General features: G+C 37.2%; 1 protein-coding gene across 1 annotated transcript in view; it reads left to right on the top strand.

Moving 5' to 3' along the window:
* The first annotated feature begins 3,227 nt into the window (after nucleotides 1–3,227).
* Nucleotides 3,228–19,969, top strand: part of TEKT3 (tektin 3) — a 33,146-nt gene continuing 16,404 nt past the window's right edge. The window contains exons 1-3 of the mRNA XM_037494390.2: nucleotides 3,228–3,332; nucleotides 12,974–13,582; nucleotides 15,532–15,615. Coding sequence (XP_037350287.1) covers nucleotides 13,004–13,582; nucleotides 15,532–15,615 — 663 coding nt within the window. The 5' untranslated portion in view covers nucleotides 3,228–3,332; nucleotides 12,974–13,003. The remainder of the gene's footprint in view (nucleotides 3,333–12,973; nucleotides 13,583–15,531; nucleotides 15,616–19,969) is intronic.

Genomic DNA, 19,969 nt, shown 5'->3' with positions numbered 1-19,969 from the left:
GATCCTAGACAGGGTACTCAGAGGGGAATTGTCATCAACTCCCGACAGAGTCAGGATCTTTTATTGAATGTAGAGGTTAAGTTGGCTATTTCTATATTGCTTTGGAGAATGTCTGCAATTAGCTACACATGGACATAAGATTTTCTTTGTCACGTATTTTTAGGAACACATTTTATTCTAATCCAATCCTTCCCAAAATACGTTTTGTGGAATATTAACATCCTTGGAGAGGTCTACAAGTGTTTTGAATTTTAAAACCCTTTGGTTAGAACCCCATGGGAAAACATAAATGGGCACATTATAGACTGAGAAATCCTGTGTGAAGGAGACCTATTTAGCTTCCTTCGTTCTAGAAATTCACAGGTCTGTTTGAGTATAGAACTATTATTGATTGATGGATGATAGATTGATTGAATAACCTCTTTAATGCTCTAGGGAACTAATTTTGGTAAACACCCATCTAAAGCAGTAAATTCTTTCCCCCGTGAGTTAAATAAAAAGTTGAGGAAAGCAACTTTCCACCTCAGCCTCCAAAGGCTGCTCCCATGATGGAAGCAGGCTTGGGGGGCACCCTGCTGGCTTTCCTGCTCACACTTATTTTGACAAGCTCCTGCTCTGCCACTCAGGATGATCAGAAGCTTGTCCACCACCATATTATGATGTTGTAGACCTTAAACGGGTCTCACAAAAAGTTATGGGCCGTTGTGAGTCATCTGAGTCCAGAATGCTCTTGTAGCTTCACTGGCATTTGTGCTGACAGCCACAAATGTTTTCTTCCAGGAATAATCAAATTCAGGTGGTTTGCTTCATTCTCTTTATAAACAGAAGCAAATAAACACTGTAGGAGAGCTCCATGCTAAGATAAAGCAAAGAGTGAGACACCCTCTTATACGGCAAAGATTTGGTGATCATGGAACAATTTTTTTAGAGAGGGCATCTAAATGATCACGTTTAATAACACAATTCTGTCATGGAGACCAGAGATGATGAATGTAAACTCTGAACTTTCAATCAGAAAGTTTTAAAATTTCACTGACAATGTATCACTCAAAAGAGCAAATTCTGCTGTAACTTTGCTTGCTTATTTTAAATCAGATCTTGAATGAATTTGATAATCAATTAGCATTAATATTGAATATTTTGATGTGTGCACAGCACAAACACTACATCATTTCCAAGGAGTTTACAGGCAATTAAATTTATTTTAGATTGTTGCAGGACTGGTGGCATTTCCTGGTAGTTTTTTCGATCCAAAGTAGCATTTAGTTGTCTGCAACTTATAGTCATCAGCGAGGCCCATCAGAATTTTGAGAATTAACACAAAATGCAACACATAATGTATGAGAAAAGGTAACAGAAAAAAAGTAATTCAGGGTAAAGTATTTTAGGCCAAAAATAGAGAGTTGCTGGTAAGAAATATACAAAGACAAAAGGTCAAGGTTGGCAGGGTCCTGGTGCAGGGATGGAGAACCTGGGTTGGCTTGACCAGTCCTGTGGCCAGTCTCATGAGTGACTTCTGATCATTGGGTATTGTCTGAATTTTCCTACTTGGGGAAAATATCCTGGGCTTGTCTCCACTGTCAGAGATGTTGCTTAATGTAAACCCTTGTGCGGGATTCCAGCTTTTCTACTTTAGGATCTTAGGAGTTAGATTAGCCTGAGTAAACCTTTAATAAAGCCAGAAAACATACAGAACCAAGTTCCAAACTGTTAAAGCTGAGGTCCCCAACCTGCAGTCACTTCTGTTAGGGGTTGGTCAGATGCCTGACTCTGGCAGCAAGTCCCCCAGTTATCACCCTTTGGTTGGGTGGCACACAGAAGTCCCCAGACAAACCAAGAGCTTAATTTTCTTCAGCATTAACACTCCATAAGTTCTGCTGTTTCCACATTTAGATGCTGCCTCCTAGGAGACTTTCCCTACCCTCTGGATGCTTCTGGAAGTTTGACAGCTCTGAGTTTAGTACTTAGTGACTTTCCTTAAGTCAATGAACTCCAAGTTTTGGCTTCGTCCTGTAAAATGTAGCAACAACAAATGTTGGCGAGGGTGTGGAGAAAAAAGGGCTCTCCTGCACTGTTGGTGGGAGTGCAAACTGGTCCAACCACTATGGAGAGCTGTGTGGAGATTTCTTGGCCTACTAAACATAGAGCTTCCATCTGATCCAGCAATTCCACTCCTAGGTATTTACCCAAAGGACACAGAAACATCAATTCCAAAGAGCACCTGCTCCCCTATGTTTACAGCAGCACTATTTACAATAGCTAAGCTTTAGAAACAACCCAAATGCCCAAAAATAGATGACTGGATCAAGAAGATGTGGTACATATACACCATGGAATATTACTCAGCATTCAAAAAAGATAAACTCATGCAATTTGCAGCAACATGGATGGAGCTGGAAGAGATCATACTCAGCAAAATAAGCCAGAAAGAAAAAGAAAAATACTGGATGGTCTCACTCATAACAGGAATCTAGAAAACTTAAATAAGGGACCAGGAAAATGAATAACTATAAGAAAGTGAAAATCAAAATCAACAAAAAACTATGAACCAGAGACACTCTATGGGGTGTAGGGGGCGGGAGGGGAGGGATTGGGGTCAAAATAAGGGGGTTGCAATTGTATGGGGAATATAAAAATAAAATTTATTATTAAAAAAACAAAATAAGGAATTAAACAGGAAAAAAAAATGTAAACTCCAGCTACACCACTGTAAGGAAGGAGGTTGCATGAACAGTGACGTCTGGAAGACATGTGGTCCAGTGCCTGTGGATGGGGGCAGGGAGGGAGAACTCCAGATCTTTTCCTTAAGGTGAGGGGGAAGAGAAGACTACCAGATCATCTCATCATGGGAGAAGCTTTGCTGGACAGAACACAAGTATAAATGTAGAGGACTTATCAACATCCTGACCTTAGAACGAGCCACCAAGCTCTTCGCGACTGAGCGCGGAATCAGGTGCTGCAGGACACTCGCGGGGGGTGGGGGTGGCGCTGCATCACTGCACCTCTCGCTGGGGTTGCCCTTCCCCTCTTCACTCCAGGACCTAGCAAGACGCCCAGGAGCCGTGGTTACTAAGCGTGAGCGCGTCCATGGCAACCGCCTCCAGCAGGGTTTCCCTGAGTTACTCCAGCTCCCGCCGCCCCCACTGACCAATGGGCTCCCGGCGAGCGGGCAGGGACGGCCGTTGAGTGGTCTGCGGGCGTCGACGTCACAGGTGGGCAGGCGGGGCCAGAACCAGACCCCAGGGAAACCACCTTCTGCGGGGCGTAGGTGGTGGGGTTGCGACCCTTCGGGTCCCGCCCTTCCCCCTCGCTCGGCCCGCATCCGCAGCCAGGTGAGTGGTCTGGTGGGCTCCCACCCGCCGCTGGGACGACACCTACACACTGCGGGTTTCCCGGTCAGGGCTCCCACCACTGACCTCAGAATTAGGGCTGAGGTGGTGGAAACCCTGGAATTCCTACCCTCCACCTTCTCTCTCTGTTCCCCCTCTCCCCCAAAACAAAGTCATAGCCACATAGCCAGAGGCAGCCTCCACCTTTGTCCCACCCACGCCTCATGACTTACATTTCTAATGTTTTCGGTATTGAGAAGTTTTCTTTTTTTAATTATTTATGCATACAAGAGCTGGGGTGTAGGCCAGAGATGTGGGGGGTTGAAAGGATTCACCAGAGGCAGAGTGGGGAGCAGAACAGGTGGATTTACTAAGGTACACTGCTGAGGGGAGCAGCTGGCGAGACAGGAGAGATCTGCTGTGCCATGTGGGTTAACTCCCTGGGCAGGGATCGAACTCGTCCTGAAGTGGCTGCCCTATAGCGTCACAGTGCTGAGACTTATCCCCTATTTCTCAGCGTTGAACCAAAAAGGGGCGCAGAACCCCTGCTCGGCAAACTCTTGTCATTTCTTACGCTCCTTAGCCATGTTTCTTGTGTGTCCCCAAACACTGTGCTGCCTGTGTCCTTAGCTGGATCTTCCAAGTGCAGCCAAAGGGCAGTGCACCACACCACTGGCTCTTCAAAGAGTTGATTCTGGTTCTAAGTTCTCTCAAGGCAGGTGACCGTTTCAGTTTAATGCTGGCTGCGAAGCTCTCCTTTTATTTTGCCAGTTTCCACCAAGTCCCTTTATGTTTTCTCCCTGGATGCCTAAGGTGGTGTAGATAAATTTTAGAAATGGGTAAAATTATGTTTGGTCATTGTGAAAAAGCAAGCAAGCAAATAGTTTTACTGATAAGCAAAGTGTTTTGAGCTATATAACAACATTTTCTTTTTTATTTTAAAAAAATTATTTATTTATACAAGTACTGGGTAGAGTCAGAAGCGCGGGAGGGTGAGAGAATTCACCAGAGCCAGAGCGGGGAACAGAACAGGCAGACTGACGAAATACACTGCTGAGGGGAGTAGCAGGCACGGCAGGAGAGGTCTGTGGGCCATGTGGGACCCTCGCTGGGGGGCCTGGGATCAAACCAGTGCTGCAGAGGCTGCAGGCAGCTTCCCAGCCTAGTGCTCAACCGCTGCACCACCGGGGAGGCCCAACATATTCTTTTTTCTATTTTTTTTTTTTTTTTTTTAATAGAGGCATGCTTTTATTTATTTGTTTGCTGGTTTGTTTGTTTGTTTTGTTTATACATGCACTGGGTACAGTCAGAAGCGCGGGATGGTGAGAGAATTCACCAGAGCCAGAGCGGGGAGCAGAGCAGGCAGAAGGACCGAAGTACACTGCTGAGGGGAGCAGCGGGTGGCAGGAGAGGTCTGCACGCCATGTGGGACCCTCCTCCGGTGGCCGGGGAGCAGCCGGGGATCGAACCGGCGCCGCAGAGGCCGCGCGCAGCCTCGCAACCCAGCGCTCAACCGCTGCGCCACCGGGGAGGCCCTCTTTTTTCTATTTTAAAAGAAAGTTTCATACAATAGCATTTAAACATGACTCACTTAAAAACAACAAAAAACAGTTCTAGGCACAAACTGGACCTCCGCTGTGCCTTAGGGAATCATATTCTCCTTTCTCCTTCCCCACCTCCTCATCTGTATTAGAATTTGGCATCATACTCTGCATATTTTTATACTCTTACTACTAATATGTTTATCCCAAAACCAATATAGAGTGTTATTTCTAAAATTTATATAGTGGTGTCATGCTGTTCCTGCTCTGGGTCAGTTATTGTAACTGCTGTGTGGTAACTTTTGTGTGAATTTGTTGTGACAGGAACTTTGTTGCCCCTTTGGGGGACAAAATTTTACGAGGGACAGGGAAGGGGACATTGAGACCATTATAGCAAAGTATTTGATGTCATCACAGGCAGAGTTATCCTGAGACCACTATGGAGATAGTCACGGAATTAGGTCAACAGCGGCCTAGGTGTCCCCAGGCCTGCCTCGTGATACAGGCTATTCCCCGTAGGTAGTCAAAGAATTCTCTGCTGTGATTTGTAGATAGCAAATTGGTCACCGTTGCCTTAAGTGGCCAGCTAGGAGCCAGCTCATGTGAACCCACATGAATTTACCACAAATTATCCTGTTGATGGACTTTTAGACTGTTTCCTTTAAAAATTATTAGAAACATATTTTTGCACATTCTAATTATATGCACCCTTGAGTTTCTCTAGGTGTATATAAAAAAGAGTTGCTGAGTCATAGGGAATGTGCTTTTTCAACTTTACTAGATACATAGATCTCCAAAGTGGAGTAATTTGTAATACGGTCATCAATGAAGAGAGTTCCTTGTCAACTATTTTTTGATGTATATTTGATATATACTTGACATATATTAAAAACATTTTGACATATATGTCAAATATATATTTGACATATATATCAAATTTGTATCTCATTTAATATATATGTATAAAGAGAAATTACTTAAACATTGGACTCTGATATCCCTTTCTTCCCAACTTGGTTTTTATTAATGTATTGGGGGCATTAATTTATTTTTGCTCTAGTTTGAAAATGTAATTAAATGGATATGACCAAGGGAACTAAAAGGGGTTATTTGTGATCATTTCAACCCTATGCTTGCCACTGATCTGAGGGAGAAGGTGGAATAAGCCATGTCTTCTGCAGAAGCAGAAAATGATCTTTAGATTTTTAAAATCTTAATATGTTTATGACCTTAAAGTCTTGCCTAATGTGCTTATAAATTTTTTTAATTCAATTTGAGGCCACTTTGGATTATAAATGGAGTTTTCCAGTACTATCCAGTATAATCAATTGTGTGATTGATTATATTTTTAGCATGTTAATATTTATGAAAGACTATTATAGCATTTTTCTAGTAGTAAATAAATATTTACCCCACATTAAATGAACACAGGCAAATAACTGTTTTTAACTTTGTAGCACATTTCTTAAAATGCTTTTTGGTCAGTACTGAAAGTATAATAAAAAACAATTGCATGATTTAGGGAATGGATTTTTCCACAGCTATTTTGAGTCATTTCCCAAAGAATTTATTTATTTTACTTGCAAATATGAGATATTTATAGTATCAGTTAATGATCTAAGATTGTGTGGCACATACCTTTTTAGAAAGTCACTGAGTTAAAATTTGGAGAATGATTTAAACATTGTATTATAATGTAATACCAAAGTAAGCTATAGGCATTTAAAAACTGAGATATTTCTTTCTTAAAAAATATTTCTTAATATTTCTGAATCTTTATAAGTTTGGTAGAATTCATCAGTGAACTCATCTGGGTCTGAAATGTTCTTTAAGGAAAGATTTTGAAATATAGAGTTTAATTCTTTAATTTCTACAGGACTATTCAGGTTATTTATTTCTTCATTAGTCAATTTTGTTGTTTCTTTAAAGAATCTTGTCCATTTCATCTATGTTGTCTAATTTCCTGGCATAAAGTATTAATAACATTGCTTTATTAACACTAATGGTTGGGGTAATATTCCAAAATATTACTAAGTTGTCTTTTCTCTTTTTAACTTGAGGTTTGTCAATTTTATTGTTAGGTTTAATTGTATTTTCCCTACCTATTTATTCATTTTCTACTTCATTGATATTTGCTTTTCATTATTTTCTTCCTTCTATTTAAAATGGGGCTTTTTTCCCAGAGAGCATGTAATTCAGTATTACTTTTTAAATTCAGTCTAAATATCTGTGCCTTTTAATTTGCCAATAAGCCATTTTTTTATGAATGTGATTTTCAGTATGATTGGGTTTAGGCCTATCTTGTTTGTTTTCTTATTTTGTCTCTTCTCTTGGATTAATTGTATATGTTTTGTAAGTATTCTATTTTTTTTTAATCCATTATTGGCTTGTTAGCTTGAATTCTTTTTTTTTTTTCTTAGAGATTACTCCAGTTTAGCACTTTACTTTTTGGTCTGAGGACTAATTTACTTTCCGATAACCTCATGTTGAATATCTCAAAAAGCTTTAGTTTATATGGATTATATATCTTGATATTTATTATATCAGAAATTAAAATTGAGAAATTTAAAATATTAGTTCTCTTAAAATAACCATAGAGTCACAAATAACATTTTTATTAGAGTATATTTTCTGAAACAAAAATATTTGTTAGAAAATTAGAAATATTTTTCATTTTTGGAAAATTTCTTTAATCTCTATTTTAGTGTCTGGGTTCTCATATCTACTTCTACATTCAGTTTTCTGTGATATCACATATCCTGCCACCTCTGGAAAACTATTGTAAATTTGTGAGAGAATGAGTGTGAAAAAAGGCAAATGGCTTCTGAGTTTTTACAATGTAAATAATTTTGACCTTGTCATCCCCTCCAAGGTCTTGGGCAAGCCTGTGTGTTCCTGCATCATATTTTGAGAACCACTGCCTTAAAGTTAATATATGTTTTAAATTGACCACAGTATACATTTAAATAACATTATTGCCTTTTAGTTATGAGAACTCACAGTACTGTATTTCCATTTTGACCCTCCCACCACTTATGCTATTATTACCACATAACTTACTTCTATTTTTATTATAAACACCACAATAAATATTTTATTATTTTCACTTTAAACAGTCATCTTTTAAAGAAATTTAAAAGTTAGAAAATAAAATTTTTTTAATATTAGCACACATACTTACCATTTCTGACACTTCATTTATTTGTGTAAATCCAAGTTTCCATCTGGTATAATTTCCTTTTGCCTGGAGAATTTCCTTTAACAATTCTTTTAGAGCAGTTTGGCTGGTAAAGAATTCTCTTGACTCTTTTTATGAAAAAATTTATTTTGCCTTTGTCTTTGGAATATAATTTCAGTGGCTATAGAATTCTAAGCTTACACTTTCTTCTAGCCCTTTTAAGATGTTTAGTTGTCTTCTTCTGGCTGCATAGTCTCTGACAAGAATTGTGCATTGATTCTTACCTTTGTTCCTTTCCATCTATCTAATTTTTCCCCCTCTGATTTTAATTTTTCTCTATTGCAAATTTTTAGTAGTTTGATTATGATTGTGGGGATGGTGGTAATGTGTGTGGTAATGCATATGGGGCTTCTTAGACCTAGGTTTTCATTAGATTTCATTACTTCTTCAAATATTTTTGTCTCCCATCCCTCTCTGACATTCCAATACGTGATGTTAGACCAATTGCTGCTGTACCATGGGTTGCAGAGGCTCTTTTTATTTTTTTTTCCAGTTAAAGTCTGTCACATCACTCAAAGCAGTGATAGTGAAGGCAAAGATAAACAGCCGGGACTACATCAAATTAAAGAGCTTCTGCACAGCAAAAGAGATAATAACAAAAACAAAGAGAAACCCCACCGACTGGGAGAACATTTTTGCACACAACACTAATGATAAAGGACTGATCACAAAAATCTACAAAGAGCTGATGAGACTCAACAAAAACAAAGAATATAATCCCGTCAAAAAATGGGCAGAAGGGCTAAAAAGAAACTTCTCTGAAGAAGAAATGCAAATGGCCAACAGGCATATGAAAAAATGTTTAACATCACTTGTAATCAGGGAAATGCAAATCAAAACTACCATGAGATACCATCTTACACCAGTGAGAATGGCACATATTAAAAAAACTAGCAACAACAAATGTTGGTGAGGATGTGGAGAAAAAGGAGCTCTCCTGCACTGTTGGTGGGAGTGCAAACTGGTCCAACCACTATGGAGAGCTGTGTGGAGATTTCTTGGCCTACTAAACATAGAGCTTCCATCTGATCCAGCAATTCCACTCCTAGGTATTTACCCAAAGGACACAGAAACATCAATTCCAAAGAGCACCTGCTCCCCTGTGTTTACAGCAGCACTATTTACAATAGCTAAGCTTTAGAAACAACCCAAATGCCCAAAAATAGATGACTGGATCAAGAAGATGTAGTACATATACACCATGGAATATTACTCAGCATTCAAAAAAGATAAACTCATGCAATTTGCAGCAACATGGATGGAGCTGGAAGAGATCATACTCAGCGAAATAAGCTAGAAAGAAAAAGAAAAATACGGTCTCACTCATAGCAGGAATCTAGAAAACTTAAATAAGGGACCAGGAAAATGAATAACTATAAGAAAGAAAATATCAAACTCAACAAAAAACTATGAACCAGAGACACTCTATGGGGGCCGGGGGGCAGGGAAAGGAGGGCTTGGGATCAAAATAAGGGGGTTGTAATTGTATGGGGAATATAAAAATAAAATATAAATTAAAAAAAAGCTAATAACTAAAAAAGAAAAAAAAGAAAACCTAAAAAAAATAAATAAAATAAAGTCTGTCTTAGATTAGTCAAACTCACTAATCTTTACTTCTTCCAAAATCTAATCTTCTATTACTCCCTTCTAGTGAAATTGTACAGTATATATTTGTAGGGTAAAGAAAATGTCAGGCTTTTCTGCCCTTCCGCCATCAGGATAGATGATGGATCCTTGTCCTGAATGCATGCCTGATGGCGGGCACCTGGAATAGGGTGTGGGCATAGGTAGATGTGTTTCACCTGGGCTAAGACTGGACTTTTAAGGGTGGCGTCACGGGGACGCCAGCAGCAGAAGTAGAAGCCGAAAGAAGCAGCAGCAGAAGCTGAAAGAGAAGAAGCAGCAGAAGCAGAGAAGGCCAGAGAGCCCAGATAGTGAGGATTTGCTGGGGGCTGGGAGGACTGCCAGCCTCCCGGTCCCCCAGCACCCCTGCTTGCCATATGCCTGGTGAACCCCAATAAAAGACCTGCAAAACCACTGAGGACTCTGACTCCTCCTTTACCCGGTCTGCATGGGATCAGAAAACCTGCACCGTGTCCAGTCCTGCCTTTACAATATTATATAAGTATATATATATTTTCTTAAAGTTTTATTTGATTCTTAAATCTTCCACATCTCTCTTTGCTGTTATTGTTTTCCTGTAAATACTAGTACATAGTTTGCTAGTGCTATCACATCCTTGCCATTTGTAGGCATGTTTCTCTTGACTGTTTTTTTCTCCTAATTATGGGTCGCATATTTTGCTTCTTGGCATATCTAGAAGTTTTTGATTGGAAGCTGTACATTGTGATGTTATATGATATCTTTGAGGCCTATTTTCAAGCTTTGCTAGAGTGAGACTTCATTCCAGGGGTAGGTAGTTCAGCCCTTCTGGGGGTTTCCATGGAATGCTCCAGGTCATCACCAGCGACTCTCTATTCTGGTCTGAGGTCAAAAATGTCACTCCATTCTCTGTGAGTTCTAAAAGTGAGTTCAGCTCACAAATGCACCATCATTCTTTGCCAAGACTTGTGGAATGTGCCTTGATATATGTGCAACCCATGGCTCAGTAGACTCAAGTGGTTCCCTGTGTGGATTTATGGAGCTCTTTTCCTTCACATCTCACTTTATTTTACAATCCTGCTTCACAACTTCCAGCTGTCTCTGCCTCCCCAGATTCTGATTTCTTAACTCACAAATGCTGCCAGGCTGTGTTTGATTTTTATTTGTTTTCCTGTAATGTAGAAATTGCTTCTGGCCAGAATACCAGGACAATCAGAAGGCTCACCTTATCTCTCTCCTCTCAGGAATCAGAATCCTGTGCTCTATTGTCCAATTTCTGAAAAATTTTGTTTCATCTATTTTGTCTAATTGTCAGATGCAAAAAGTCTGGTAGGAGGCAGAAATCTATTTTGAGTTTTTAAGCAGACCGAGACATTGTCAATATCCTTGACCAATCATGACCCAAACTACAAGACTTTGCCAGGCTGTTGTCTTTTATTGAATCTTCCTGAATGACTAAGAAAATGTCAGGCTGGAGCTGGAGTGTCAGTTGTGGCCTATGGTGTATTGTCTTGCCATGTGAAACTTACAGTCATACATGAGGAGCTTTGTTCACACGCCATGTGAACTTTTAACAAGTGAGCTTTATGTTTTAGATTCCAGTTTCTAAATTATATCCCTCTCTAATTTTGAAAAAGTCACCAGGTGCTTTTGTAAACTAAGTTGATTTTTTCAACTCATATATCTTCTCTGAATTATGAACCTCTCTGTCTTTACACGTCACACTTTGGAGTAGGTGACTCAGGGCTCAATATTTGACAAACATGGGATGAGAATGCCTCAAGATTTACACATAATGGGTGTATTGGATAAACACAGGTGATAACTCCAAGTGTGGAATTCCATGGTTGAAGGACCAAGTGGGCTGCTAGTTTTTGGATCTTGTTGTCAAGAATTAAGAGAAGTCAAATAAGAGTGGTCCAATGCCAATCGCTGAAAGAAAACTTTTGTTGAAAGAATATTGGTTGGATTACTACTAGGTTTGACTTGGAATAGCGGTTAGAATTCAAAGTAGCCACGATGGTCTCAAGTTACTTGAAATTTGCTTTTCCAAAAAGCAGTATTTAAGTTTCAAAGGGGTGTGAAGAACTATGAGTGAATTTTAAGGTTTCTTTTTTCATTGTCATGCTCTAAGCTTGGCCAGTATAAATGGGCTAAGAGAAGGAAGAATTTAGGAAAAAGTCAGGGAGTTAGGGTTGTGTGAGACATCCAACAGTGGGCTGTGGGCAGCTGTTTCATTATGTGTATGTAGTCTGAGTGAATTTTGACCAAAATTCTACAAATAGATTATTTTGTGGTTTGAATACCAAAGGCCTCAAGACATAGCTATTTAAATAATCACGGAATAATTTTTTTCTGAGCAGACTATAGAATTGACTTTGACTTTATTTTTCCTTTTCTGTAAATGGATCTATAGACATTAACTCCAGAGCAGGATGATGCTTAGATGCTGTAAAATATGTCATTGTCTATGGCATCCTTGGATTTCTCAACTAATAATGACCCAAAGTTCCAAATGATAGAATGTATTTCAACTGGTAAACAGTAGATATGAATTCTAACAGTGGCAGAGGTCCAAAAATATATTTTTGAAAATGTATGTTTTAGAAAGTTCTGTGTGTATATATAAATAGTATGTGTGTAGATGTATATAAATTTTAATATAATACATGTGTCAGTATATGAATAGGAAAAATCTGTAAAGATAAAACCATTAACTATACTATTTACAGTGTCCACTTTTTGAGGAATTCACTTTTGGAGGGAGAATGGGTATTTACAACTTATTTTATATATTCCAGTATTACTGATTTTAAAAGCTAATATTTATTGATCCTTTACTATATGCCCAGAACTGTGCCAGGCATTCCAGGCACTTGGCATTGTCTTAGTCCTAAACCTGTGATTGTCCTAGAATATTTATATTGGAAGTGCTTGGAGATGAAAGTTGCCAGGAAAAGGGGACTTAGATACTTACCTTGACTGTGCTTGCATACCAACCAAACCATTGTTACTCAAATGTTTTGGAATTTCAGATGGCCAATCTGGAAAAGATTATGATTTTAACACATTATTTTAGATACGCAGAGATGAAAAAAAATTTTTTTGGAATATATTATCACTTGGAACGGTGGAATAGCTAAGGTGTTAGGGAGCATTGCTACTAATACTAACAAATATCTGGCCTTTTATTTGTACATTTTCACTAAAGATTAATATATGTGACCATTTTTTTTTTTACCTCTTTCTCTCTTTTAAAACAGGAGAGACTTAACACATAGTATTTGAGCATCATGGAGCTTTTAGGTTCTACGCTGACGGCAACTTATGCCCACCCTAAACCAACGCCAACCAACTTTCTACCGGCCATCAGCACCTTGGCATCAAGCTATAAAGACCGCTTCCCCCACTCCAATTTCACCCATAGCCTAAGCCTTCCTTGGAGACCAAGCACTTACTACAAGGTAGCCACCAACTCGCCGAACTTGGGTCCATACAGCACCAGATCTCAGAGGGTTTGTGACAGCGCCATGGTCCCCTTTGTTTCCAACAGAACCACTCTGTTTACAAGGTATACACCTGATGATTGGTACAGGTCCAATTTAACCAACTATCTCGAATCCAACACGTCTCGACACAATTCGGAGAGACTCAGGGTAGATACATCTCGCCTGATACAAGACAAATATCAACAAATAAGAAAAACCCAGGCAACCTCCACCCAAAATTTGGGAGAACGGGTCAATGAGATAGGATTTTGGAAATCCGAAATTATTCAAGAGTTGGATAGAATGATTGGAGAGACAAATGAGCTAACTGATGTTAAGAAAAGATTGGAGAGGGCTTTGATGGAAACGGAAGCTCCTCTTCAGGTAAATATAATACCTTATGGTAAAAGATAACTATGATTTTATAATGATAATCCACTGGTTGAATCACTAAGGTTATTTATCAACTGAATTATGCTTGCTTCACCTGTAGAAGCCAACTGCCTATCAATAAATCTGTAACTGTGTTTTGTAATGGCTAAACTATTGCTGGTTTTATACATTATACAAACTATATAAGCTCTTTAAATAGAAAGAGTTCTGAATGCAAAGCTAAGGGGCTTATTAAATAGACACCCTGACAAGACACTTGTTTTTTGATGGAAATGCCATCTTCCCATCTGTTGAACAGACTGCTTGGTCATTGCTTTCCCTGCACACCATTATGTCTTATTTTGCCCCCTACCCACAAGACATAGGCACACACAAATATGCTCATTGGAAATCCAACGTAAGGTCAATAGTACACCAATATCTTTTTAAAATTAACTCATCATGAATTGTTTAGGATTAGAAGTCCTTCATACTTTTTCTTTGAGGGCTGGAGAAATTTTGAGGATTCCTACTCTAGTCTACACTACCCACCCAGCTACCTTACACTAAAGAATCCTTAAAATGACATTCATTTACCCCTTCATTTTGAGGAGATTCAGTTTACCATACATCCCTTGCTATTATTTTCAATGAGATTAATCTGATTTGAATTCTTCCCTGCAATTTTTGTTCAGATGTTCCTGTGTATTTGAATATTTGGTAACAACACATTATCAGAAGGTCCTAATTAAAATTTGAGTTAGTGACCTAAACAGATAAATCTCAAAACAACAAAAAATACAAAAGATGAACTAATTTAGGAAAAATGTTAACACTCAGTAATAGAAATACAAAATAAATTAAAGTAGAAACCATCTTTGGCCTATCAAATTTACAGAAATGAAAACTATAACATCTAGGGTTGGCTAAAGTGCAAAAAATGGACATTTCCATACATTGCTGGTAAGATTGTGGGTGAGTAGAAACTTCTTGGAAAGAATTTATTAACACACATTAATTAAAATAATCAGAATGCCCTTCATCTCATTAACTTGTCTTCTAGTAAATATAAATTGTACTTTCAAGAGAATTAGAGATTCACTCAAAAATTGTGATACAAAATCTGGATTACAGTGCACATGCTATATTATGCTTTTTAAAACTTTATACAGTTGTCTGTCATGAAACATTTTTTTGAAAAAAGTATTTTAACAGTTGCATAATGTTCTTTCATATACAATTTATTGCTAGCAACCTAAGATGTTTTCTATTGGAGTCATTAATACAGTTAGTCTTGAAGAATATTTCACCACTTGTGGCCTAGGACTATGGTCTAAGGTCAAACCTAAAAAGTATAATCTAAAATTCTAAGATTATAACTTCTATTTTGTTAAAAACAAACAAAATAGTGATGGATGTTTGGCCCACTCATTTACTGTTTTTATATACTTTTTCCCTTTAAAGGATGAGTCATGTTATTTTTGTAAATAGGAAAACAATTCATGGTACTTAAAAAATCACTTGGGTTTTTGGCTAAACAAATATTTTGGTGTCCTTAAAGATAATCCTTTGTTTTCCCTCATTCTGTTCAACAGGAAATATTTGGAAAAAATACCTTGAAGACTATATTTTAGGTTATTGAACTGTTTCTCTAGAAGAAATAAATGCCAATAAATTTTCTCTGATGCTAAGGTTTGGGGCTCAATCTACTTGATTTAGTTAGTTCTCCAAATTAGAATCTTTTTTCAAACTATCTTGAAGAACTAACTCTACCCTTTAATTAGCAGCAAGGATTTACTGTGTTGTTAAAGTTGGTTTCATGTTAGATTTTTAATACAATGGCTTGAAAAATTGGTATTGGGAGCGTCTGTTTACTTACTTTAGAAGCAAGCATTGGAAATGCTAGTTACTGATTTTAGTCAGTTTGTATTGGTATGTTCCATTTTCCTGTCTGTGTGTAGGTAGCCCGAGAATGTCTGTTTCATCGAGAGAAGAGAATGGGAATAGATCTAGTGCATGATGAAGTGGAATCAGAACTGCTGACGGTAAGTAGGGGGCAAATGCTTCAATACCAATAAACTTAATTGCAAACGTGTTCAATGATAGAATAAAAAAATCTGATGATACATAAAACCTTATAAGTAAAAATGATGCTACATGATTCCTTGTAAATAAAGAGTTAGGTATCAGATATTCATATGTTTAGAAAAGTATATATTTTTGGTTATAAAAATAATAAATGTTCATCAATAGAATTTAAAATACAGAAAAAGATAAAAAAGATAAAAATGACTTGAAGTTCAATTAACCATAAATTAATGTTAATTTTGGAGTATTTTTGTCTTTTTATTAATCATTCTTGGAGAGATACTACCCAACTCAAAGATACACGGACATATTTCCAAGATTAGAATTATAATGTAGATATGAATTTGAATAATTTTTTGTTGGATAATTTTTATTCTTAAATATAGGATGTTGTAAGGCAGTGCTTTTTAAAAAAGGTTTAGTTTTTTAGGGAAGTTTTAGATTCACAGCAAAATTAAGGGGAAGGTACAGGGGTTTCCAATATACCAAAAATATGTATCACTTCCCCTCCCCCTACCATCAACACCCCCCACCAGCATGAGACATAGGTTACAACTGATGAAACTACATTGGCACATCATAATCACCCAAAGTCCAATATTTACATTAGAGTACATTCTTGGTGTAGATTCTAAGGGTTTGGACAAATGTATAGCGGCATGTATCCATCAACAAAATATTACATAGACTATTTTCACTGTCCTAAGAACCCTCTTTGCTCTGTCTATTCACCTTACCTCACCCCCAACCCCCAAAGTACTTTAGTCATTTAGAAATTATGCTGGGATATTATTCCCATTTCACTCCATATCCTTTTAAGATATGACTTTAATGTAATGGTTACATTGTGTTCCATAATGTGAAAATGCTATCATTAAAAAAATCCTCTTTTTGCAGAATTTATTTTTTCCTTATCTCATTCCTTTTTTGATACTGCAGTCTACCAACTATTATTATTATTAACATTTTAAATTTAAATTTTTCTGATTATTTCCTTAGGATATATTTAAAAAAAATGTAATTGGTGTGTCAGAGTATATATGCATTAGGAAAGTTTTTGATTATATTTTGCCAAATTGCCATATAGAAACTTATTAATTCTGCTCTATTATGTTGATTCTCACATTAAGTTCTCTCCCATCTTCACCAGTTAAATATGATTTTGTTCTAAGTTCTAGTCCTTGTGCTCTGCTGTTTCTTCTTTCCAGACTCTGGTGAATCTGGCAAATCAAAATAATATAGCATCTACTTTGTCATTTTACACAGTGTAAATTTACCAGCAAATATCCCCTGGGCTCTTGTTTTTTCTGATCCTGAGATGTTCTATATGAAATAAACTATAAACAACTTCTGACAGCTTCACTTCATCAATTTGCCCATGAAAATACTATGATATTTCTAAGAGACTGTTATTTTAAACTTGGCTGCTTGACTCTGAAACTTGGTAGGCATTGATATTTAAAAACATTCTTCAGATAACTGTGATGAATACAATTAAGAATCACTGATTTTAAAATCATAAAATGTTGTTGATAGAAATTAAAGAAGATCAAAATAAATTGACATATGATGCTCATGTATTAGAAGACTTTAAAGTAGTAAGATGTTAATATTCACAACATGATCCATAGATTTAACACAATTTCTACCAAAATCCTAGCTGATTTCTTTCTAGAAATTAATAAGCTGATCCTAAAATTCACATGGAAATTCAAGGGATGCAGAATTGCCAAAATAATATGAAAAAGAAGAAAGTTGGTGGGCTCACATTTCTCAATTTAAAATTTACTCAAAAGCTATAGCACATGAGACAGTAATAATGACAGAAATACAGACATGCAAATCAAAGGAGTGGAATTTGAGACTTCAAAATTATACCTCATATTTATCATCACTTAGTCTTCAAACAAGGGTGATGAGACTATCACTGGGAAAGGAATATTTTCTTCAACAAATGGTGCAGAGACAATTGAATTACCATGTGCTAAAGACCAAATTTGGATTCCTACCTCACAGCATGTAATAAAAATTGAGTCAAATTGATCAGGTACTTAACCTAAATATAAGAACTAAAAACTTAAACTCTTAAAAGAAAACAAGCAGAATTATTTGTAACTTCTGAGCAGACAATAGTTTTTAAAATCTAACACAAAGCTTAGAGCATAAATAATAAAAATATATAAATTGTTAATTAGCAAAGTGATAAACTTTGATGCATTAAAGAACATCAACAAAATGAAAAGATAATCCACAAAATGGAAAAAATATTTGTAAATCATATACCTTATAAAGGATTGGGTTCTAGACCAAGAGGGCTTGGGGTCAAAATAAGGGTGTTGTGATTGTACGGGGAATATAAAAAGTAAAATTTAAATAAAATGTGAAAAAAAAAGAACTTTTAACAACTCAAAACCAAAAATACAACCCAACTCAAATATCCCATTTTAAAAATGGGCAAAGGCTCTGAACAGAAAGTTCTCTAAAGTGGGTATACAAATTACTCATAAACTTATGAAAAATGCTCAACATCATTAGTCATCAAGGAAATACAAATAAAACTACCATGAAATACCACTTCACACCCACTAGGATGACTATACTGAAAAATACAGGTAATAAGTATTGGTAAGAATGAAGAGACATTAGAACCCTCATACCCTGGTAGGAATATAAAATGATGCAATCGCTTTGGTAAATGGTTAAACATAGAGCTACTGTATGATTCAGTAATTCTACTCCTACACACCTACCCAAGAGAAAAGGAAATACATGCCTACTGAAAAACATGAAGATTTATGGTAGTATTTTTCACAACAGCCATTTAAAAACAACCCAAACATCCATCAAATGATCAATGATAAATAACATGTGATATATCCATGTAATAGGACGTTATTCAGCCACATTAAAGGATGAAGTGCTGGAACTTTCTGCATTGTGGATGAGCCTTGAAAACATTATGCAGAGTGAAAGAAGCTAGTTACAGAGGACCACATAGTGTATAATTCCATTTATATCAGATATCCAGAATAAGGAAATCTACAGAGGCTGAAAGTAGATTAATGGTTGCCTAGGAGAAGAAGGCTTGAGAGATTAGAAATTTGGGGAGGGTGACAGCTAAGGAGTATGTGGTTTCTCTTGAAATGATGAAATGTTCTAAAATGGACTCTGGTGGTAACTGGAAACTGAATACAATAAAAATCCTTGAATTGTACAGTTAAATAGATCAATTCTATTGAATATGATTATCTCAATAAAACATTTAAAAAATTATAAGAACTACTATTTTCAGGGGCTTATATTTTCTAGGTCAGCAGTAGAGACTGCTTTACCTCAAAATACCTGAATCTGCAGTTAGAGTAATGGTTCATTAGATGAGGGGTTGCCTTAGTTGCTGCCAATTAATTCATGTCATGAATGTATCCTGTAGTTTACTCAAGGTAATGAAATTTTAGCTTATTTTTAAATTTTTACCAAATTTATCTCACTTTTTAGAATAACTCAATAAATATTAGCTAAGAAAAGAAATAGCCTCAAAAGGTCTATTTTTGAAAAATGTGAGTGCAGCAAAATATTTTCTCATAAATTCTGTTGACTATTACTCATCTTCAACCAGCGACATTCACCAAATCCTTATGGAATGCTTTCTCTTTGGGAATTGATCATGGTACCATTTTGCTGGTCCTCCCAGACCACTAACTCCTTAAACTTTGAAACCAATGGCCCTTCAGAGCCATCTCTCACACAGCCTTGCTCTGTGGGCTGGCACTGCTGCTCTGAGCTCAGGCTGAGGCTCTGGGGCTGCTTCCAGCTGGCTAGTTTCCTCCTGATAAGTGACTTTTTTCTCCTTTGGGTTTCAAAAGAAGAAAGCAAACACTCCAGCTACAGAAGTTTCTTGAGAATGGTGTCTCCATAGTTATTCAGTTTGGCTAACAAGTAAAAGATCTCCTGATCTGTCTTTTCTGAGACATAGGACTTCACTGAAACCAGAATCCACCACCATGGAATACTCATCCTCTTGGAACAAAGTGAAATTTGTGTTAGTTCCTTATTACTGAATAACACGTATCCAAAAACCTGAACAAAGATAATAATAGACACTATCTCACACAGCTTGTGTATGTCAGGAATCCATGAACACCTTAGTGGGGTGGCTGCATTTCAAGGTCTCTTGTGGTGTTGAAACCACGCCATCAGCCAGTGCTGCAGTCATCTGAAGGCTTGACTGGGGCTGAAAGAGTCCCTCCCAGGTGATTTCTCTGATGGCCACAGGCAGCAGGCTTCCCTTCTGTTTTATGGGGTGGGGGGTCC

Source organism: Talpa occidentalis, unplaced genomic scaffold, assembly GCF_014898055.3.
Source record: "Talpa occidentalis isolate TD23 unplaced genomic scaffold, MPIMG_talOcc4v2.1 talOcc4.7, whole genome shotgun sequence".
NCBI lineage: Eukaryota > Metazoa > Chordata > Mammalia > Eulipotyphla > Talpidae > Talpa > Talpa occidentalis.
The sequence above is the reverse complement of the archived record's forward strand: the minus strand, read 5'-3'. Positions and strand labels throughout refer to the sequence as shown.